Source organism: Drosophila navojoa, chromosome 3 (assembly GCF_054131105.1).
Source record: "Drosophila navojoa isolate 15081-1374.11 chromosome 3, UAZ_NAV_1.0, whole genome shotgun sequence".
NCBI lineage: Eukaryota > Metazoa > Arthropoda > Insecta > Diptera > Drosophilidae > Drosophila > Drosophila navojoa.
The window spans coordinates 7,002,683-7,023,037 of record NC_142891.1 but is presented as its reverse complement, the minus strand read 5'-3'; the positions used below and the strand labels follow the sequence as shown (position 1 = coordinate 7,023,037).

Below are 20,355 nucleotides of genomic sequence, written 5' to 3'. Positions count from 1 at the left end.
TGTTAAAAGTATGTAACAGGCAGAAGGAGGCGTGGCAGACCCCACAAAGTATATATATTCTTGATCAGGGCGACAAGCTGAGTCGATTTGGCCCTGTCCGTCTGTCTGTCCGTCCGTCCGTCCGTCCGTCCGTCCGTCCGTCCGTCCGTCCGTCCGTATGTATGAACGCGTCGATCTCAGAAGATATAAGAGCTAGAGACTTCAACTTTTTTTTAAAATGTCCGTATATATCACGCGGATATCGAGTTTATCACTAAAAAACGATAACTCATTCCGATACTTTTTTATCGATAAAAAACCTTATCGAAGATCACTTAATAAATTTAATAAATTTAATTATATCTCCTACATCTTTCAAGCTAGAGTCTCCAAATTTAAAATGTATATAAAGATGTATTTTATACAATTTCGGTTTTTGTTAAAATTTACCCCCCACCCCTAAATCCACCCCCTCACCCTCATCTTTGTAAAAGTCGTATATCAAATACTAGAGACTTGTGCTTAGGCATACACATACATTTTAACATTATGATTACGTTCTGAAAGTTTCATTACGATCGTACGTCTAGAAATTAAATTATTCAACAAATAAGTTTTCATTATATTGCCAACATTGCAGCGCAACCCAAGCGTAATCGCCTGTATATGTGAGTGTGTATGTGTGTGTGTGTTTGTTTGTATGCGTGTGTGTGTGCGTGTGTGTTTGCTAATTATTATTGAAATATCAGTTTCTTGTAGGGTTCAGGGGATCTCGTAGTCGAGCAGTCTCGACTAGAGCTTTCTTTCTTGTTTTTTTTTACTTTTTACATTTAATTTAAATATGTATTTTTTTAGAGCAAGCTTTGATTTAATTTTAATTACCAAAGTTTCTCTCTCCTTATAGCTCACATCTGCTTATTTTTATAAAACTTTAAAAGCCTCATTAGGTCATTATAAGGAAGATACTTAAGAATCTATCAGTTAGACAAGGGAAGCCACAAATCAATTCGAAGCAAATAAATGAAGGAAATACAAAAATAAATTAAAAAAAAAAAAAAAAAAAAACATCAAAAACTTGAAAAACGATCAACAAAATACAAAATTCCAAAACCAAAAATCATTTCAACGTAATACAATCTTTATTCGAAAATTCTTGGGTGTCGAATGTGTGTGTTTAGCTTTCGTTAAATGCCGAATAAGAAAAACAAACGCTGCGAATCTGTGGCCAAAAAGGGAAAGTTCAAGAACCCCATGAAAGCGTCAGCGCCAGCTAAATGAGCTAGTTGAGGGGGGGCTGCCGAGACTGGGGCTAGGCAAAAGGGGAAGCACTTGCCTGTCTCACATTTTGAATGGACACATTGAAGGCAGACCACTGCTGTCCCAGCACCTCCCCATCCCCGCTGCCCTTGTCATAAAGCGAAAATTTCCCTGCACACTCACCACAAACGAAAGTGAGTCTTGTGTGTGTGTGCGCCGCTCCACCCGCCGCTCAACCTGCATGAAAACTTCTCGGTTTTTCTTCTTTTGGCGTAGCACAAGAAAAGCACTCGTGGAAGTTCATTGAACTTGCTGGAAAAAATCGGAAGCAAAATACATTTGGTGAAGCTCCCGCAAGTGGAGCCCATGTCTCTCGCACTTTGTTAGAGATATATGTATGCTGGCTCGCCTTGGTGGTTGAAACAACACACACATAGACACATCCACTTACCCACACATGCACACAAATTGGTTAATTTACGTATGAGCCTTCAGAAAAAGGAAAGGAAAGGAAAGGAAAGGAAAGCAATGCTACGCCTAGGCCTACGCCCATTTGCAATAAAAAGAAATTCATTGATACTCAGTTTTTCCTTTTATGCTCATTGCTTCGCATGTGTAAGGAAAAACTCTTTCGAGTTTTCTGCATCATTTTTTAGCATCTTTATGGATTTGATATATCTATTCATTTTCTTCCGTTTTTTTCACACAATTTTCATTTATTCATTTTCGTTCTCTTTCATTCATTGGTTTACAGGGTGTGTGCTAGTCGTACTAAAAGTCATCTAGTTGCTTAATTTTGGTAAAAATTTAAACATGGTTTTATCAGTGTTCCCCACATAGCATCATTCCCCATTTAGCATCATTCTGTTGCATTTTACAGGGTGTTTACTTGTCGTACCCATAACAAATCTTTATAGTTTGGCTTGGAATATGCACATGATACCTTTAATAGGTCTCTCAAACATTTTTTTATTAGTTTCCCCCACATCTTCATTTATTTATTCATTAAATTTCCCATAGCCCTTCGATGTTGGGGTTGTATTACAGAGTGTTTATTAGTCGTATCTAAGCAACTTTTTGTGGGTTTGGCTCTAAACATGTTATCCTTTTCTTTTATTTTTAGTATTTAAAGTCTCAGTCTAGCCTTAAGCTATTTATATGGGGCATCTGCTAGTCTTATCAACTTGCAGTCAAACAAACGAATGTAAATAATAATGCAAATTTTAAATAGTTATTAACTTACATAAGTATCCATTCTGCAACTTCTCCAATAAAGTTCTTGGCTAACAAATTTTGATAACTTTTGCCTTTCAATTGGTCTCTGGCGTATAAAAATGGTTCCAATCTTTGAAGCATGTGAGAGAAAATGTTGCATACTTTCTGGCATAGTTTGAAATAATAGTATTCCTATGTTAGTCTAAACTTTCTCTTCCAAGCAGATTCGGCAACTAAAAACTGAATAATTTATTTAAAATTAAAGCCAAAAAATAAAGTTTCTCCAACTTACACGAACTGCATTGCTTTATCCATAGATTTAGAATGTCTTTTTAATTCACTTGTATGTCAATGTACATTATATTGTATTTCTCTCAAGATTTTCCAAGAGCTTGGTTCAAATGCCATCTTGTTTTCATAATTTTAGAAGAGATATATGCTAACTAAAATTTATATATGAAAGTTTCCTAACACACACACACCTGTCATCAAACTATAATTTATTAATGCATCATTTTATATACTATATATCTAAATATATTTTAACACAATAAATCGTAATTTTCAATAGTGAACATTCACGTTTTTTTTTATTATAAAATTTAATGAACTTTCAACTTAATTGATCTTCTGTTTATATCTTATGAAATATTACAAAATATATATATTTATATATATGTATATATAAACATATAGATATAGTTGATATATCGTATAACGCACATTGATTCGTAATCCTCTCGCATAATTACGCCTATTCGCTTTATCGTGTTTTGCAAGCAAACTCGTAAATCATATTTAAAAATTTGAACTAATGTTAATAATACGATACGATGCACATGAATAATTACAACATAGAGTAATAAAGTAGATAAAACAACAGTTAATAATTTAGCCGAATTGTACAATCTTGACAAAATGTAAATGTCGAAATTAAACTATAAAATTTGATATTGAACAAATTGTTCATCAAGAATTTGGTAAATTAGATAAAAACAAACGAAATGAAACTGAATGGAACCTACACTCTGTGAAGCTGTGTGTGTGTGTGTGTGCAATTGTATATGGGTGTGTGTGTGTGTGTGTGTGTGCAGGTGCAGCTGCATATGTGTGTTTAAAGTAGACTTAGCTAGCTTATGATGTATTGTTGCTGTTTGCTTGTCCCTTTGTTGTTGTTGTTGTTTTTGTATTTTGTTCTTGGCTCTACTGCGCCGGCGCTGGCTGCGGCTGTGGAGCCAGGCGACTGACGAATCCAATGCCTCCACGAATGATCTTGCTAATTACGGGTGGAGAGCGAGAGGCCAGCGCCTCAAAGGTAATGCGCAGCTCGGCAAAAGCAGTGCGGGGATAGGGATTGCGGCGCGAGCTATAACGCATGACCAGATAATGATAGTAGATGATTGGCGTCATCAAACCAGCGTGAGCCCTGTTGCAAAAACAAGAAGCGATATTATTAGCAAAATATTTAAAACAATATATGTATATCTTAATATGAATCGAACTAACGGCCCATTCAATTCAATGTGGAATGACCATTGAATAGAAATACAAATTGTTTGTCTAAACTCAATGAATGCAGCGTTAGCTTTTGGGATTAAATGCTCAAATTTCGATCCAAATACATATGCATATATATAATTAATCAACTCACATAAAAGTTAACACAATGACATAAGGCATTATGAAAATCTCGCAGAATGCTGTAGCCTTCAGTATATTGGCTGCCTGGAATTCCACAATTGAGATAATGAAACGTGCGCCCCACCAAGAATTCTGACCAATCAGCTGAAAGGCAACAAAATATGAAATGCTGATTCAAATAATATAGCCATATATACTCACATCCAATAGCTTGAGCGAGTAGCTGGCCGCATGCAGCACTGAGTAGAGCGCAACGGGTATGAGCACCAGCAGAGTGGGACGAATGCTAAAGAAGATCAACGAGTACATCATATAATGACACGAGTCTTCGGCAAATAGACGTGCCAAGAATTCGCGACTGAACGAGAAGGCGGGCACACGCTGATGCAAACGCAGCGCCGAGATGGCTGCGTTCGCTAGCAGAACCTTGTTGAACGAACTCTGTTGTGAGCTGTTAAGGGAGAAATAAGAGAAAGTAAGGAATCAGTATTCATAGAAAAACATATAGTTGTATACAAGTGGATAAGCTAGATCATCCTATATATAAACGTTCTCAAGAGAAGAGAGCTCTCTACGTTTCTATATTACGCTCTTCTTCATTTCGTTGACTATTTACTTTCCCCCACTCTTTCGAATATCTTATAAAGGAATATCTTACAACATTTAAGGTCTAGGTAATTAGTTTTGCTTCTATCTTATCTTTATCTTTCACTTGTTAAATTTCCCCTTTGCATTGCACTTAATCTCTGCCTTCCTCACTCTCACTATTGCCTCACTCTGCTATAAGTCGTCTATCTATGCGCTCCTCATAATATTAATTGACTCAGGGCAAATGTCGGTTACATGAAAACTATATATAATCAAGATATTATCAATTACATATAGATTATTCGGGGAATATACATATATACTCACGTGAATATGGGCAACACATAGCTAACGGTAAAGAAGATGACAAGCAGACGCAGCGCCCACAGTGCCGAGTCGATGCGATTCGTTTGAAAATGCTGCAATAGCTTTGCCGGTGCATTTTGTGATGTTTGCGGTTGCTCCTGCTCCTGTTGTCCTTGTGGCTGTGATGAGGCTGACGAGCTGGGCTGTGCATCGCCCTGGGCGTTGTCGAAGCTCGGCTGTTTCTGTTGCTCACTTGTCGCACTCATTATGCCTACAGTTAGTGTTCGCTTCCGTGGTGTTCTGTTCCGTTTGCTAGAGTTTGGTCTGCAAGTGTAAAAGTAAGAAATGAAGACCATTAGAAGAAGTAGACCTTATTATTCGGTACTATGGCAAACAGCGCGTTGCTTATCAACGTCTCGCTAATCGCTGCCCTGATAAGCGTTATGTGTGCGCTGATACATATATAAATATACATATATATATACATATACATATGTACGTATGTAGATAGAGTATATTTGCAGTAATAACTAATTGGTATAAGCTTAAGAATTCATGAATACCAAAAAGTTATAAATAATATTTACAGTATGGGAAAGTTGACTTTTGAAGTATTTTACAGAGTTATATACATGCACATACGTATGTACAGGTAAATATCATTTGCTATTAAAACGCCATTATATATAATTGTATCGCGTGTATTGCAGTGTCATGATAAATAGGGAATATTTAGTTGATACTGCGAGGTTAGCTTAGTAAATATGAGGTTAAATATGTGTAAGGCAGCAAAAGAATTTGGAATTTGCGGGGGAAAAGGAATGGGCTAATAAATCTTCCTATTCCAAATAAACAAAATAAAATACAAAAGGGGATATAGAGGAGACCTTGTAATTATCTATAAAATAATTTTTGAGGTACACAAAAACAAAAAGAAATCAAAGAATTTTTAATTATTTAAAAAATAATTAACTGTTCAGTTCAGTAAATATCCGACATAGTTAATGATCAAATTTAATTGCAGCGTATTTAAGTTTTGGCTTATTTAGCTAAACTGTTCTTCATTGTTCGGCATTGTTTTTATGTATTAATGGTACGCGCTTTTAATTGTAAATTACATACACAAAAGTATTTTGTGTCGTAAAACCGAAGTACAAAAAACCAGTTGAATGGAAAGTTAAACACACACACACACATTAACACTTAATGTCCAAGGCGTGTTGAGCGTTGCCACAGAGGCGTTAATGTTTGGCTCTGTGGCAAAAGGCAGACAACTCGTGTGCAGTTATGGCAAAACAGTAACAACAATAACATGCCAATTGAAACAACAAATGTGACTTGACTTGTGGAGATATACTCGCATAAGGTTACATATGAACCTTTGCTTCAATTTCTATTTGAATATCTCTTATATCGTATGAAAGCAGTTAAATTGTTTTAGTTCATGATTTTAATGGCGCACAACAATTAAAAAAAAAACCTTAAGTGAAATTAAAAAAAAAAAAAAAACCAAAAATACTATTATTCAAGTTTACGATATAAACGAACGCCCCAGGTAAACTTCAGCGACTAACAAAGCGGACTGAGTCGATGCCCAAACCACTGACAAGAGAGTAACCGCAATGTGCATGTCGTTACGAAATACACGTCAAAATAACTAAACTCACGCACACATGTATGTATGTGTGCATGTATGCAGAGGCCAAACAGGTGGCAGACGAACAATACTCAGAGAGGGGGCGTTAAACCAGAAAGAGGGAGAGAGAGAGAGAGAGAGGGCAGAGCAGGAGGAGCTGACACAGTGAGAGTGCATAGAAAAGTGCGACGGCGTAACGTGGAGCAGGAAACGTAACTGAAAACTGGCGCGAAAATGTTGAAATTATGAACAGTATTGACTTCATTTGGCTTTTTATGTGCATTTTGGCTAATTTTGAGAGTTACAAACTCCATTTATTCATATGCTTTTATTTTGTTAAATGTATTTGAAATAAACACTAGAGGTAATTCATTGTAATTCAAATGCCTTAGTGAAGTTTAACTTCAAGAGCTCAAAATAATTGCAAGATATTTTCAGCATATCTATTTTATTTCATCTTTCTCTCACTTTCTTTTTTCAAGTCAGTCAACAAAACAAAAAGAAAAGGTTTACTGCCTGTCAAGGTAAATTTTAATTTAGCGTTTTTAATTACCTTGCTATTTTCGGCTGAAATATTACGCTCCAATAGCCGAGCACATTTTAGCCAACTTTTATCAACAACTGGCGCCCCAACAGAAGCGAAACAATATGAAATCTGGCCAAACACGAAACTAACATTCAGAAAATAAATTAGCACATTTGGCTTCTGTTGTGATCGGACAGCTGATACACAGGCTTACACACATTTTACTTACTTTGCACTCCAATCTGCGTCTACTGATAATGATCAAAACAAAATCAACCTATTTCATTGAACAAATTTAGCTAAAGACAAACTAGCCTTTTTTTGGCTATGCCAGCAATGTTGATAACATTATGCAGGTGAAAAGAAACGTTATTGACACCAGCTGGTCATTAGGGGCCAATAATTTGATATTCACATTGATGGGTCGAGTACAAATATTGATTTTAGTAAATGATGTCCTTTCTTAAAATACAATAATGGACAGGGACAGGAAACTAGGTCAAGTTAGCCGCTAGATAATTGTTCATTTAATATGCAGCACTTTTTGGACTGAGGTCAATCGAAAACTGAAATTTGGTATCAATATTATAATTGGTTGTTAAGTCCGGTGGAATGTGATGAAACCTATGCATAAATAAATGACGTCACATGTTGGCACCACGAGGAACACGTCAGTGACATACACTTAAGCATATACACGTACAGCCAAATTGGGGAACAAGGTACGCGCTTCAATGCGTGTGCGTGTGCCTGTGTGAGTATGCGACATTTGATTGTGCTGATTGACTTTAGTTGAACTCTTTTTAAACTTTGATATGAGCATCAAATGATACAGCAGAACTCAAAAGTTATTCCAAAGTGCACTTGTTTCCACATGGACACCGAAATAAAGTCGGAGAAAATAAATCCAAATTAGTGACTTCCTATTTTTTTTAATTTGGGCAACACGTAGCAACAGCCGGCAAAGCAAAGAAACGTACAGGCAGGCAGATCAGCGACCAGCACATTCTCTGCAGCACATAAATAAATAAGCAACCCATATACATATACAGCAAAGTGTGTGCATTATGGGAAAATTGGGTTAATAACCATTGCACCAGGCGCACTTCTCTTTTTTTGAGCCCCTTTCTCATCAACACCAATGAAACTACCGCGAACGCTGCTGCAGTAGTAAAATTCCTTACGGCAGTTTATAGACGCACTCTTTTCACTTATTTCTCACTTACAAGTTGTTGTTGAATGCTCAATGCAAACTTACCTGTAAAAAGCAGCTAACGCGCAGCGTTCTTTAACTATACGAAATTAAATTAAATAAAATAAATGTGTGGACTTATGCCTGCGATTAACTGAACTATCGATATATTACTAAGCAGATGGTCTAGCGTATCGATAAATAAACTGTGGTATATTTTATTTTTTGCTTTGAATCAGTGTGTACATACTGTCTAAGCACATTGCTAAACAGCACCCGGATTTATATTATTATTATTATATATGGCCTTTAGATTTAATAAATCTAATTATGGACAATGATGACATAACATTACCAGCAGATACATTAGCTATATTGACTGAGTTCCTGGCAGAACGAACACAGCGCGAGCATGAGGAGGAGCAGCGCATGATAAACAAAACAGGAAAGGATGCACATTTCGAGGAGGATTGGGTAAACGGATTAAGTAAATGTTTTGTATACTTCAACTTAAAGCGTCGATTCTTACAGCAACTTAGTCAATTTTGGTACAGTGAACAAACAAAACAAGCTATTGGAACTGCAGTAGCTAACCTTGTTAAGGAGCATAATGCACCAGATTTTCGCATAGCTTTATTATCCTGTCCGTCGCTTTACGCAACCGTAAAAGATGTTCATGAGCAAGGTACAGACAGGATGACTTTGTAAATAGCTGATTTTGTATATTTGAATTTTCCTTTCAGTTAACATCTTTGAGTATGATCGACGTTTCGCTGCCTTTGGAACTGATTTTGTACATTACGATTTCAATGAAGCTTCTGCGGACTACTTAGTCGAGTATCACAAATGCTACGATTTAATCATTGCTGATCCTCCATTTCTGTCCGAGGAGTGCATGACTAAGATGTCACAGATAATACTTAGTTTGCAGCGCAACAGTGCATCTAAAGTGATTTTTTGTTCCGGTGAAGTAGTTGAACCTTGGCTGCTTGCCTGTTTGCCTTTGCACAAATGTGAATTTCGACCAGAACATGAACGAAATTTGGGCAATGAATTTGTTAGTTATGCTAACTTTAATTTTGACCATTATATTGTAAATAAATAACACATGGTAGATCGACGACTGTGAAAATTGAAATTGTGAGTGTGTTTGTGTTTTTTATTTGGCTGGTACATCCGCTTCCTTGCGCTGCTGCACCAGCTCACGTAGTCCGTCCTCCTGATCCTTAAGCGACTTTTGCAGAAATTCCTTTTTCTTTTCGAGCAGTTCGATGGCTTTATCACATTTATCCTGCTTGGCCTTTAGCTCATTGCGCATACTATCCAAATCAGTTAACAGAAACATGCGACCCACCGACATGTAGACCCTGTTGAATTGTATTTTATATTAGTTTAGACACTCAGCTCTCAGATACCAACTCCCTAAGGACTAACTTACTTGGTGTCATCTGTTAGATTGCTGGTGCTTTTCTCTGTTAGCGAATACTTTTGTTTCCCCGTCTTCACCATGTCGCATTTCATGTCAATCATGCTTATTTTTTTCGTCGTTTCCAATTTATTTATTTGCATTTCCGTGAAGGCCTATTAAACGGGGTTGGGGTTGGGTTAGGGCACGAATGAGTGTATTTTTTTCTGGGTACACCACGCGCTGTGTACCGGCAGTTGCTTTGTTGCATTTAACTTGTGGGGTCACTTACCTTCTTCAACTCCAAATCCATTTGAGCCATTTTGTAGTTGCGCTTTTAGCCTTTGTTATTTATTTAGTAAAGTTTTCGTTTTGGCCACTAATTCCTCACAAATTTAAACACCTGCGTCCAGCTTTGGAGTTTTGTAGATGGATAACTAATTCGAGGAGGTAAGTCGATAGAATATTAAAACGATATATTTAAAATGCAAAAGTGTATATTTACATGCACGATTAAATATTTAAAATATTTATTTCAATGGTCTTAATTTTACGTTGCTCGCAATACTTCAATTATATCTAATTATTCATACATATATATATTCATTCTTAAAAAAAGAGTTTTTGTTTTTTAAATTTATTTTAAACTGCAGCAGCTGTTGTTTATATGATACTCGAACAAGTTGGCATCCCCGGCAGTCAAAGTAAAATTATTTGTGTAGCCAGAACCTTGTGTATTTAATTTTTATTTATTCAAGACTGAAAGTTATGGCTTTGGTGTCTTTATTGTTTTTATTTATGCTTGATAACGGGAGAGAAGGAATACAACTGGAACTGGCTTCCTGATGTTATATATTAGACTAAGACGTAAATATATTCGGTTCTGTACAATTTTGAACGAGAAATGGAAAACAATATAAAACAACCGCTTGTTGGCGACATTGATATTGGACTTGTGAAGATTGAGCATGATGAGATGCCTGATATTAATATTGTAGAAAAAATGGAATTGCAGTGGGAGCAGAACCAACAAAAACAACAGCTTCGTCCAAAGCCGTAAGCAAAGCCAAGCCCTCAATTTAATATACATATATGTATACTTATTTTGTATTTATTATTTTTCAGATTTCATCGGGGTAAGATCTAATATTTAGAGAAATTTTGATTTAAAACTCGCAGCAAGTTTTTGTCTTTAAAAGATTTCCCAATTGGAATACGCATTTACTTGCGGTATTTTAATTGTGTGGGATTTTTAAGGGAATTTTTATTCATAAATTTTAGCAAACTGTATTGTATTTTATTTATTTAAGGGCAAAGAATGGTCAACTGGCGCGAAGGAGAAGTCAATTATTTAATTGATTTGGTTAAAAATAATTCCTATGTTTGGAATAGTTCTGTGCCCGATTTTAAGAAGAAGCACAAGAAAGCATTATTTTGGGAACTTGCTGCAGATAAAATAAATAACGCTCTAAATCCAAGGACACCGTTTACAAGAAGTAATGTAGTTAAATATTTAACATTCAATTCGAATTTACTCAATCATATAACTATGTTTATTCTTAGATGATTGTTTCAAGAAATGGAACAATCTACGTACCTATTTTCAAGCGGAAGTGAAGTCCATTAAGATAAAAAATAATGGTGGCACCTCGGATGGCGAAGAGATCAGTGGCGGCTGGAAGTATAGTTCGAAGATGAGCTTTTTGATTGGCACGCGCTTGCCTCAAATAGCTGTAAATGCGATTAACAATAACGAACATTCGGTATTAAATGCACATAGCTTACATTTATTTAAGTACTTCTAATGAGAACATATATCTGTAGGTGTTCGATGCAACGACCAGCTTATCCGATTCTAATGGCGAATCGGAAATGGAAGTTTCAAATCAAGAACCTCAGGAAAATGATTGTAAGGAATCGATTGCCATTGTGGATGAACTGCATCAGTCGCCACCAGGTTCACCGCAAACAAAACGCAGGAAAAATAATGACTTACCAGATGGACCGGAGAATATTATACCCCAAAGCATGCCGAATAATGTGAATAAATTGCCTACGAACGCGCTGGCTAGTCAATTCAATAAAAGCGAAGAGTCGCGTTCGTATTACTATAGCAAATATGTTGGCCAATGCTTGGATAAGCTGGATGCTGATCTTAATTTGGAGGCTAGAGAGAAGATAAGCGAAATATTATTCAAATATGAGAAAGTACAATTGAAGCGATCATAGACTGATATACTTGTTAAATATATACACATATTGTGTTAGGCTACAATGTAAATAATTAAAATGTATTTAATATATAAGTACACAATATGATGTAGTTAATAATTGGAGACAACTATGCTTGGCAACAAAATTACAATTTGTTTAAGTACTTATAGTATATATTTATATGTTACCAATAGAAATCACAAATATATAATTATATATATCAAAGCATTTGTAAGCAAAACGCTTTATAGAGACTAGAATATTAGAAAAAAGCATAGTTATACATTATTATCGAGAATATGATGAAAAATTATTAGTATGCCTGTAGACCACACAAATATAGAAAACTCAGCATTCAATTTTGTCAATTTATTTTTTTTTACAACTGCACTAAAGGGATTAGCCTACATGGGAATGGCTGAAGCCAGTACAATGAAGCTCTCCAAGTGCGGCATGAGCAATACATAAAACTAACATCGGTGATTCGCTATCATTGCATCATGGAGCGTTGGCACAACAAGCTGGCTGTTGTTACCGGTGCCAGTGGTGGCATTGGAGCTGCCTGTGCTCGTGCTATGATTGGCGCTGGTTTGCGTGTCGTCGGGCTGGCTAGACGCGAGGCGAAATTGAAGGAGCTTAAGGAGAGTCTACCTAGAGATTTGCAAAAAAACTTTATACCACGATATTGCGACATATCCAAAGAGGAGCAGGTGCAGAGCACATTCGACTGGATCGAACGTGAGCTGGAAGGTGCGGATGTACTCTTAAACAATGCGGGCATAACTCGCGAAACGGAGCTGGTGACGCCGGGCAATACGAAAAAGCTGCAAGAGGTCATCGATACAAATGTCATGGGCGTTATTTGGTGTACGCGGGCAGCCTTCAATAACATGCTGAAGCGCGATGTGGAAGGACATGTGGTGATCATCAACAGCATTGCGGGTCAGCAGGTGTTGAATTTCATTGATGTATTGCCATCGTTCAACATCTATCCAGCCACAAAATTTGCGATCACAGCTCTGACGGAAACATATCGTCAGGAATTTCAGCTGCACAAGAGCAAAGTACGAGTGACGGGGATTTGCCCTGGCGCAGTCAATACGAATATATTCCCCGAGGAAATACATTTCTATGTTAAGGATATGGCTAGACTAGATCCCTCAAATATCGCCGATGCGGTGCTCTATGCACTAAGAACACCTCAGCATGTCCAGGTGAGTGAATTCCAATATATGTTTCTGATTCGATATTAATTAATTGATCTTTGCAGATACACGAAATAACTATTAAGCCAATGGGTGAACTTTTTTAAGCTACACTTGCAATTTGTTTTATCAAAAATATATATACGAATCAATAACATAAAATAATCAACTGCGTGCGTCCTTTATATGCTATGCTTTCTTTTTTTGCTTAAGCGCGATGGCCTTCAGGGCATTCAGTCTTTCGCGCAGCACCGGCTCATTGAGGCTGTGCATGCAAAGAAATTGTCCATTTAAAAATAGCACGGGTATGTCATAGCGAAAGAGTCGCAAATATCGCACGTTCTCTTTACGATCGATAAAGACTTTCTTCAGCTTGAATTCGCCCGCAAAGTTTTGCTCTAGTTTCTGGACTAGATCATCACAAAGCGGGCATGGTTCCTTTGTGTAAAGCGTTAGCTGCGGCAAGCTCTCCGGTAGATTCGGTGCAGGTATACTAAAAATGAAATAAATACATTCAATTACAATTGGATTTCAAAATGGAATTGGGTACATTTACATTTTCTCGAGCACCATTAGCACACATCGTCCGTCGCTGGCTTCCATGATAACGCAGCCGAGACTGCCAGCGGGCAGAGCATGAACTGTGTGGGTTAATAAGTGGCTAGCGGTTATTTGTCGGGAATCATGCGTTCGCACTTCGTTCACATTCAGCTCCACTAGCGAGCCCAGCTGCTTCTTTAGCTCCTTATTGATGACCAGTTCCCAGCTATGGACATCAGTTAGCTGTATTGGCTGACTGCCGGCCAAGCGGAAGATAGCGTGCTCGTTGTCTTGCTCCATGAAAAATTCGCGCACAACAGCCAACGGCTGCAGTTGAAGGCGCTCTGCTGTTTTGGCCGTCGTTAAGGCAACAGCAGCAGCGCCTGGACATACAGCTGATGGCGACTCCTTTTTTACTTTATCTCGAGCCTTTCTAAACAAATTGTTGGCAGTCAACAATTCGCTGTGTAGTATATCATCTTTTTCCTCGTGTTTGATGTTTGCACGCGTATCGCCTAATATGATCCAACCAGCTTCGTCCTTCTGCAAGCACTCCAGCGACATTTCCAATCCACTGACGGAGCACGCCGCGTTTCTTATGGTATGTGCCTGACAGCTTTTTAGACCCAGAGCTTTGGCGACGCTGCTCAATGAATCGTTGTTCACAATTTCGCTGGAAGTGCAAATGATTAGCTTCTTGAATTCATCCCGCGGCACTGATGTGCGTTTCACTAGTTCATCGATCACCATGCCAGCCAATTGATCTTCTTCATCGCCACATTCCAAGGAATTGGGCGTGCGCACAGCAGCCGCTATAACCACAGCGTTCTTTTGTGATTTCAGGCAATAGTTGCGCACCATATGCAACACGCTAAAATAAAACAATATTTCTTATAATTATATTTGAATGAACACGTAATCGAATTATGCACCTCCTCACGCATTGCAAGCGAAACATTGCTGGTATTTTGTTTGGCAAACAGTTGTTATTGTTTATGATGATTTAAATTTTTCGATTTCGATAACAAACAAAATCAGCTGTCATATTGAGAGATGAGCGCATTGCTTGCTGACAGCTGTTTCTAGAGATGAGCGCTTGCTCTTGACAGCTGTTTCTCTTCGCTCTGCAACAACAAAAACAAGAAAGAAAAAAAACAACAAAAAAGCTACGGAGAAAGTTATTTTCAATTTCAATAACGTTAAGTTCGAAATTACCATTAACAAACAATAAAGGTAATGTAAAAAAAACAACAAATATAAAACCAGTTATTACGTTTTAACTGCTGCAGTTATTATTGGGGAGCCCCAGCTATTGGAAGTTATAAGAAACTAGGCTACGGCTAAATATTTTCAACAATCAAATGGAACTGACCTTCAAAAAGGCACGATTGGGCACTAATGCAAACACAGCTGCTACCACTGCTGTTGGTGCTGAAGCGGGCGAAGAGAATGATGCGAATGACTTTGGCTGGTGGGCACTGCCCGAACCAGCTCTCTTGGAGATATTTATGCGTCTCAGTGTACATGATATAATGCAGGCGGGTTTAGCCTGCCGTCGCTGGAATTCCATTTCGAACGACGACTTATTGTGGCGCCACAAGTTTCAGCAACATTTCCGAGCTTCGCCCAGCATACCGCTCAAGCCCGGCGCCACCAGTTGGCGCACTGAATATCAACGTCTGAGCACAGAGATTCCCTTTGTACAGACCCAGCGTCTAGAGCCGAGCGTGGAGTTCAATCACGGTCACACGCACCAGGTCCTGCATGTAAGCTTTGCACACAATGGCGAAATGTTTGCCACCTGCTCTAAGGACGGCTATGTGATTATATGGAATGCCCAGCATCCATGCACAGGTAGGCAAAATGAAGGTCACTGACGCAAACTCTCTCACACACTCTTTCCAATATATATATATATAGAAAAGTATGCGCACAATATGAAGCAATTTAGCTGGAAGTATACCCAATACTCGCAGTTTAACCAGAGCGACACCTTGCTCTTGGTTTCGGGCGTGCATTTCGGTTCACCACAGAGCACTTCTGGCGAGATAGCTGTCTTCTATTTAGGCGCCACGGAATCTCATTTGCGCTGTCGAGTCGTAAATAGGCCATACGATATATTTGGCACTTGGTTCAGTGATCAGTATCTGCTGTCGGGTGATCTGCATTGGCTTGCCCACTTGGTCAGCACTTCGGTGCTGTGGTTGAACAAAGCCAATCAGGAGATCGACTCGGAGCATGTGCCAATCATGAGTCAGCTGTATAAGTTCTACAATCGCAATGCCAGCTCGGTGCGCGCCATTATGGTGGCCAGATGTCCATGGCTGGATGACACGAACGATCCGCTGGCTCAGCCAGAGCAGGTGGCACTCACTGCTGCTACTGCTCCGGCTACTTCGTCTATTGATGAGCCCTCCACATCTGCTTCCGCCTCACTAGCCAGTGGCAATCCGTTTAGTTTGCGACGCACACGCAGTGCCACGCCCGAAGATAATTATTTGCCAGACATAAGCGAACACAGTCAAATGCGCAGATCTCGTGCTCGTCCTGGACACACTTCAGATGCTACAATTCACTATCTGGAGGAGTATAGACGAGCAGCAACTGCCAGTGGTCCAGACACTGACCATGAGGAGGAGGAGTACGAGTCGTGCTCAGAAATGCCTGATGAATACGATGAAATGGAGAACAGTGTGCCCAAGTACCTAATCTTTTCGACTGGCTCGAAAACCTTTACGCCACATCAAATTGGATTCAAGCGCATACGCAACGTATTCTTTCCCAAGAAACTGGATCCCGGGCCGACCCTCAAAGAGCGCATCGCAGCTAAGCGTGCTGCCGAACAGCAGCAACAACAGGCACCGCGCACCGATCCCGATTGGTGGGACTACGAATCCGTCATGGACCGATTCGATCAGGTAGACAAAGTAATTGATCTGCATGGACATATTATAGGCATGGCCCTCAGTCCTGATCATCGATATTTGTATGTAAATACGCGACCCTGGCCGAAAAACTATAATATAACGAATCCGCTAGAGCCGCCACCAATCGCCCAGGAGATTGATATACATGTAATCGATTTGATGACCCTCAAGCGTGTAGGCAATATGTTGCGTGCGCACAAAGCTTATACGCCCAGTACAGAATGCTTTTTCATATTCCTCGATGTATGCGAGGAATATGTGGCCAGTGGTGCTGAGGATCAGCATGCCTATCTATGGGATCGCTATTACGGAATCAGCTTGGCCAAGTTTAAACACACAGATGTGGTCAACAGTGTTGCATTCAATCCGAAAGACTCTCAGATGTTGGTCACCACCAGCGACGATTACACCATTAAGGTAAATATGAAAAATCTCCAATCACATTTAATGATTTATTTCGTAAATTAGGTTTGGCGTTCGCGTGCCCAGGCTAAGGCACATAATATCCCTGTTAATGTCAGCGAATCGTTTCTGCTGAAGCCCAAAAACTGAGCCAACTGTTCTGTTCCTTTGTGTACCTGTGCTGTCCCAGTTGTGAGCCATCAACAAAATTTCGTTCATATGCATATTATCTATTATATAAACTGCTCATTTTGGTGTTAGCTTTTAATGATAGAATATGCATATGCAGATTGTTTCGTGGTTGTTAAAATGTTAAATGTACTTAATTGAATTATTGTTGTGGATTTGTTGCTGCCAAGTTTTTGGTTTCGTGGTCTACAAGGAAGGCTTCACTGTCGTCTCGAAATCTGACACTGGTGCGGAAATCTCTTCAGTGATAGGCTTTGTTGATGTATCCGGCTTTGGTTCCATTTGCGCCTCAGCAGATGTCGATGGCTGATCTGAGCGTCCAATAACAGCGCTTGATTCATCAGTAGGTGGTTTCCTATTTTTCTTGCGCTTCTCGGGATGACCAAAACAATGTTCACATTCATCATCATCATCCGACGAGCTTTCGCCAAAAGCCAAGGGCTTACGATATATGCAACAGCCTGTTTATATAGAGTGCATAAACTATTATATAAAGTATGCCCGAGTCGTGTGTCTTACTTACATTTGGATTTCATCCGATTCATATGCTCGTTGTCGATGACACCATCGTGGAAGACTACCCGGCGTTCATCTCTCGGATGCTCAAGACGCAACAGCAATGTGGGTGCACTTTGGGCAGCCTCCGCTTGTTGTGTAGCGCTATCGGTTTCTTCTAAAGTTTCTGTTTTGGTACCATCAGTATTATTATTACTGATTGGTACTTGAGCCATTTTTGCAAAATAAACAAAGAAAATAGTGGGGATCAGCTGCAGACGAACAACCCTTTAGGTGCATTAATCGATAATTTTTACTCTTAAGTGGCCGCTCGACGATGTGGCAACGCTGCGGCCAAATGTCAAGTTGTCAGCTGTCAGTCGTGTCGTAGCGAAAATGGCTGCAATTGTGCGATATAATTTGTTAACAAAACCACAATTTGGTAAATACACAACGTTGTAGACTTAGACTGTGGTGTAAATATTTAGTTGGGTAACCCGTTAAGTTGGCAGGCATGCTAGTTAAATCGAAGCCAGCTTGCATATTATAAAATTTGAGTGCCAAACAAATTATGTAATTTCTGCGCACAACAAAACAAAAAAAATGCGTATTGCTCAGCTACTATTGATTTATATCAATTGCATTATTTTGCAGTGGCTGCGCTGCCGGGCGCAGTACAGTTGCGCTTGCAGAGCACTCAAGCACCACCACCAGGCACTCCGCCCCCACAAACAAAAACCAAATTCGGCCCTTTGGCAGATGAGGATCGCATCTTCACGAATCTTTATGGTCGCCATGATTGGAGGTTGAAGGGTGCACAGAAGCGCGGCGATTGGTACAAGACCAAGGAGATTGTATTGAAGGGTCCTGACTGGATTATCAATGAGATCAAGACCTCCGGATTGAGAGGACGTGGTGGAGCTGGTTTTCCCAGTGGCATGAAATGGTCATTTATGAATAAGCCCGGTGATGGACGCCCCAAATATCTAGTTGTAAATGCTGATGAGGGTGAGTGGCCAGATATATTGACAGGAATTGTTGGAACGAAACTCAAATACATTTTTCGTCTGCAGGTGAACCAGGCACTTGCAAGGATCGCGAGATTATGCGCCACGATCCACACAAGCTGGTCGAGGGTTGTCTAATTGCTGGTCGTGCTATGGGTGCACAAGCCGCGTACATTTACATACGAGGCGAGTTCTACAACGAGGCTTCTAACATGCAGCTGGCCATAGCCGAGGCCTATCAGGCTGGTTTGATTGGCAAGAATGCTTGCGGCAGTGGTTATAACTTTGATGTATTCATGCATCGCGGCGCCGGCGCTTACATATGCGGCGAGGAGACAGCGCTGATTGAATCGCTTGAGGGTAAGCAGGGCAAGCCACGATTGAAGCCGCCATTCCCCGCCGATGTGGGTCTCTTTGGTTGCCCCACCACGGTGACCAATGTCGAGACTGTAGCAGTGGCACCCACCATTTGTCGTCGCGGTGGCAATTGGTTTGCTAGCTTTGGGCGTACTCGTAATTCGGGAACCAAGCTCTTCAATATCTCTGGCCATGTGAACCGGCCATGCACCGTTGAGGAGGAGATGTCCATACCACTTAAGGAGCTAATCGAGCGGCACTGCGGCGGAGTCATTGGTGGTTGGGATAACCTACTGGGCGTTATACCTGGAGGCTCATCGACGCCCATTATACCACGTAAGGTGTGCGATGATGTGATCATGGATTTCGATGGCTTGATTGCGGCGCAGACATCACTGGGCACAGCGGCCATCATTGTGATGGACAAGTCGACGGATGTAATTAAGGCGATTGCGCGCTTGATTTCCTTTTATAAGCACGAGAGTTGTGGCCAGTGCACTCCCTGTCGTGAGGGCATTGGCTGGATGAACAAGATTATGACACGGTAAGACCTTGAAATTAACAATCAATCAAGTATATATTATAATTGGTATTTGGTTTGTAGCTTTGTCAAAGGCGATGCCCAGCCCTCTGAGATAGACATGCTATGGGAGATATCCAAACAGATTGAGGGACACACGATTTGTGCATTGGGCGATGGCGCCGCTTGGCCCGTGCAAGGACTCATTCGTCACTTTAGGCCAGAAATTGAGAAGCGAATGCAACAGTACGCGCAGCAGTCAAAGCGCGCCACAAATTAAATTATGTTATAGCTAATTAAATATACTTCATTTAATTTGCAAATAAACTGTAAAGTTCTCTTTATCCAATATTTCATAATGTGTACTATGCTTGATTGATGATCACCATACTCAATCTTGGAAGAACATATTCAGCTTGAGTCAATTCACATATCTTCTCTAATATATCAATTAGAGAATATATCAATTAAAGAGACCATTTTATTTTTAATTTTGTTGGCCCCTTTTCAAAGGGAAATTCCTACATATTCTTTCCTCCAATTAATCCTTATATTTTCTCCAAGTATATCCTCGAAGTTTTGACTCCAAGAATTTCAGCTAGGTATTTTTGTTTTTTTTTTCCAAGTATTTCCTTCTCACATCACTTCACTTGACCTTCACCAGTCGTGCGCGACTAAAGAAATGCTGCAGCTGCTGCCCTTTATATAGGGCGACTCTCACTCCAACCCCGTTGTTACGCTCAAATGTTTAGCA

The 20,355-nt window shown here is 39.6% G+C and overlaps 9 protein-coding genes across 10 annotated transcripts; 5 read left to right on the top strand and 4 right to left on the bottom strand.

Annotated features, from left to right (window-relative positions):
* Nucleotides 1–3,243: 3,243 nt before the first annotated feature.
* On the bottom strand, nt 3,244–8,538 carry Kr-h2 (transmembrane protein 33-containing Krueppel homolog 2). 2 transcript variants are annotated; one of them, XM_030386080.2, is made up of 5 exons: nt 8,407–8,538; nt 5,008–5,310; nt 4,294–4,543; nt 4,103–4,236; nt 3,244–3,877 (listed from the first exon to the last, which is right to left on the bottom strand). In XM_030386080.2, the coding sequence occupies exons 2-5, from the start codon at nt 5,250–5,252 to the stop codon at nt 3,655–3,657; spliced, it is 852 nt and encodes a 283-aa protein (XP_030241940.2). In that variant the 5' UTR covers nt 5,253–5,310; nt 8,407–8,538; the 3' UTR covers nt 3,244–3,654. The 2 variants fall into 2 exon arrangements, with proteins under 2 accessions (XP_030241940.2, XP_089114246.1); XM_089258120.1 differs by having other exon boundaries at nt 8,333–8,508.
* Nucleotides 8,539–8,559: 21 nt separating this feature from the next.
* LOC115563327 (protein-lysine N-methyltransferase CG9154) lies at nt 8,560–9,478 on the top strand. Its single transcript, XM_089258122.1, has 3 exons — nt 8,560–8,814; nt 8,872–9,025; nt 9,084–9,478. Exons 1-3 carry the CDS (start codon nt 8,671–8,673, stop codon nt 9,443–9,445), a joined length of 660 nt encoding a protein of 219 aa, XP_089114248.1. The 5' UTR covers nt 8,560–8,670; the 3' UTR covers nt 9,446–9,478.
* Nucleotides 9,391–10,226, bottom strand: Pfdn1 (prefoldin subunit 1). Its single transcript, XM_030386082.2, has 3 exons — nt 10,038–10,226; nt 9,779–9,921; nt 9,391–9,707 (listed from the first exon to the last, which is right to left on the bottom strand). Exons 1-3 carry the CDS (start codon nt 10,065–10,067, stop codon nt 9,500–9,502), a joined length of 381 nt encoding a protein of 126 aa, XP_030241942.1. The 5' UTR covers nt 10,068–10,226; the 3' UTR covers nt 9,391–9,499.
* A 173-nt stretch (nt 10,227–10,399) lies between these two features.
* On the top strand, nt 10,400–12,184 carry LOC115563333 (uncharacterized). Its single transcript, XM_030386087.2, has 5 exons — nt 10,400–10,801; nt 10,871–10,881; nt 11,056–11,241; nt 11,309–11,508; nt 11,570–12,184. The coding sequence occupies exons 1-5, from the start codon at nt 10,650–10,652 to the stop codon at nt 11,972–11,974; spliced, it is 954 nt and encodes a 317-aa protein (XP_030241947.2). The 5' UTR covers nt 10,400–10,649; the 3' UTR covers nt 11,975–12,184.
* Nucleotides 12,185–12,444: 260 nt separating this feature from the next.
* On the top strand, nt 12,445–13,349 carry LOC115563334 (farnesol dehydrogenase). The gene is made up of 2 exons (XM_030386089.2): nt 12,445–13,173; nt 13,230–13,349. The coding sequence occupies exons 1-2, from the start codon at nt 12,460–12,462 to the stop codon at nt 13,269–13,271; spliced, it is 756 nt and encodes a 251-aa protein (XP_030241949.2). The 5' UTR covers nt 12,445–12,459; the 3' UTR covers nt 13,272–13,349.
* LOC115563332 (uncharacterized) lies at nt 13,259–14,776 on the bottom strand. Its single transcript, XM_030386086.2, has 3 exons — nt 14,637–14,776; nt 13,721–14,575; nt 13,259–13,657 (listed from the first exon to the last, which is right to left on the bottom strand). The coding sequence occupies exons 1-3, from the start codon at nt 14,660–14,662 to the stop codon at nt 13,354–13,356; spliced, it is 1,185 nt and encodes a 394-aa protein (XP_030241946.1). The 5' UTR covers nt 14,663–14,776; the 3' UTR covers nt 13,259–13,353.
* Nucleotides 14,777–14,843: 67 nt separating this feature from the next.
* Nucleotides 14,844–17,364, top strand: Fbw5 (F-box and WD repeat domain containing 5). Its single transcript, XM_030386084.2, has 3 exons — nt 14,844–15,558; nt 15,625–17,048; nt 17,100–17,364. Exons 1-3 carry the CDS (start codon nt 15,066–15,068, stop codon nt 17,181–17,183), a joined length of 2,001 nt encoding a protein of 666 aa, XP_030241944.1. The 5' UTR covers nt 14,844–15,065; the 3' UTR covers nt 17,184–17,364.
* Nucleotides 17,283–17,983, bottom strand: LOC115563335 (E3 ubiquitin-protein ligase PPP1R11). The gene is made up of 2 exons (XM_030386090.2): nt 17,746–17,983; nt 17,283–17,683 (listed from the first exon to the last, which is right to left on the bottom strand). Exons 1-2 carry the CDS (start codon nt 17,951–17,953, stop codon nt 17,409–17,411), a joined length of 483 nt encoding a protein of 160 aa, XP_030241950.1. The 5' UTR covers nt 17,954–17,983; the 3' UTR covers nt 17,283–17,408.
* A 50-nt stretch (nt 17,984–18,033) lies between these two features.
* Nucleotides 18,034–19,952, top strand: ND-51 (NADH dehydrogenase (ubiquinone) 51 kDa subunit). Its single transcript, XM_030386085.2, has 4 exons — nt 18,034–18,159; nt 18,372–18,725; nt 18,791–19,625; nt 19,686–19,952. Exons 1-4 carry the CDS (start codon nt 18,114–18,116, stop codon nt 19,879–19,881), a joined length of 1,431 nt encoding a protein of 476 aa, XP_030241945.1. The 5' UTR covers nt 18,034–18,113; the 3' UTR covers nt 19,882–19,952.
* Nucleotides 19,953–20,355: the final 403 nt, after the last annotated feature.

Excerpts from the sequence above, each read along its gene's own strand:
- Pfdn1 (XM_030386082.2), bottom strand. The coding sequence starts at position 10,067 with ATGGCTCAAATGGATTTGGAGTTGAAGAAG. Across the intron at positions 9,922-10,037 it reads TGGATTTGGAGTTGAAGAAG|GCCTTCACGGAAATGCAAAT; the intron begins GTAAGTGACCCC and ends CCCGTTTAATAG. Across the intron at positions 9,708-9,778 it reads AATCTAACAGATGACACCAA|GGTCTACATGTCGGTGGGTC; the intron begins GTAAGTTAGTCC and ends ACAATTCAACAG.
- Kr-h2 (XM_030386080.2), bottom strand. The coding sequence starts at position 5,252 with ATGAGTGCGACAAGTGAGCAACAGAAACAGCCGAGCTTCGACAACGCC. Across the intron at positions 4,544-5,007 it reads TATGTGTTGCCCATATTCAC|CTCACAACAGAGTTCGTTCA; the intron begins GTGAGTATATAT and ends CTCCCTTAACAG. Across the intron at positions 4,237-4,293 it reads ACTCGCTCAAGCTATTGGAT|CTGATTGGTCAGAATTCTTG; the intron begins GTGAGTATATAT and ends GTTGCCTTTCAG.
- Fbw5 (XM_030386084.2), top strand. The coding sequence starts at position 15,066 with ATGGAACTGACCTTCAAAAAGGCACGATTGGGCACTAATGCAAACACA. Across the intron at positions 15,559-15,624 it reads TGCCCAGCATCCATGCACAG|AAAAGTATGCGCACAATATG; the intron begins GTAGGCAAAATG and ends ATATATATATAG. Across the intron at positions 17,049-17,099 it reads GCGACGATTACACCATTAAG|GTTTGGCGTTCGCGTGCCCA; the intron begins GTAAATATGAAA and ends TTCGTAAATTAG.
- LOC115563334 (XM_030386089.2), top strand. The coding sequence starts at position 12,460 with ATGGAGCGTTGGCACAACAAGCTGGCTGTTGTTACCGGTGCCAGTGGT. Across the intron at positions 13,174-13,229 it reads GAACACCTCAGCATGTCCAG|ATACACGAAATAACTATTAA; the intron begins GTGAGTGAATTC and ends TGATCTTTGCAG.
- LOC115563335 (XM_030386090.2), bottom strand. The coding sequence starts at position 17,953 with ATGGCTCAAGTACCAATCAGTAATAATAATACTGATGGTACCAAAACA. Across the intron at positions 17,684-17,745 it reads GAATCGGATGAAATCCAAAT|GCTGTTGCATATATCGTAAG; the intron begins GTAAGTAAGACA and ends CTATATAAACAG.
- LOC115563327 (XM_089258122.1), top strand. The coding sequence starts at position 8,671 with ATGGACAATGATGACATAACATTACCAGCAGATACATTAGCTATATTG. Across the intron at positions 8,815-8,871 it reads CACATTTCGAGGAGGATTGG|CAACTTAGTCAATTTTGGTA; the intron begins GTAAACGGATTA and ends CGATTCTTACAG. Across the intron at positions 9,026-9,083 it reads AAAAGATGTTCATGAGCAAG|TTAACATCTTTGAGTATGAT; the intron begins GTACAGACAGGA and ends TTTTCCTTTCAG.
- LOC115563332 (XM_030386086.2), bottom strand. The coding sequence starts at position 14,662 with ATGTTTCGCTTGCAATGCGTGAGGAG. Across the intron at positions 14,576-14,636 it reads CGCTTGCAATGCGTGAGGAG|CGTGTTGCATATGGTGCGCA; the intron begins GTGCATAATTCG and ends GTTTTATTTTAG. Across the intron at positions 13,658-13,720 it reads CTAATGGTGCTCGAGAAAAT|TATACCTGCACCGAATCTAC; the intron begins GTAAATGTACCC and ends TTTCATTTTTAG.
- ND-51 (XM_030386085.2), top strand. The coding sequence starts at position 18,114 with ATGGCTGCAATTGTGCGATATAATTTGTTAACAAAACCACAATTTG. Across the intron at positions 18,160-18,371 it reads GTTAACAAAACCACAATTTG|TGGCTGCGCTGCCGGGCGCA; the intron begins GTAAATACACAA and ends ATTATTTTGCAG. Across the intron at positions 19,626-19,685 it reads ATGAACAAGATTATGACACG|CTTTGTCAAAGGCGATGCCC; the intron begins GTAAGACCTTGA and ends TTTGGTTTGTAG.
- LOC115563333 (XM_030386087.2), top strand. The coding sequence starts at position 10,650 with ATGGAAAACAATATAAAACAACCGCTTGTTGGCGACATTGATATTGGA. Across the intron at positions 11,242-11,308 it reads AAGGACACCGTTTACAAGAA|ATGATTGTTTCAAGAAATGG; the intron begins GTAATGTAGTTA and ends GTTTATTCTTAG. Across the intron at positions 11,509-11,569 it reads TTAACAATAACGAACATTCG|GTGTTCGATGCAACGACCAG; the intron begins GTATTAAATGCA and ends ATATATCTGTAG.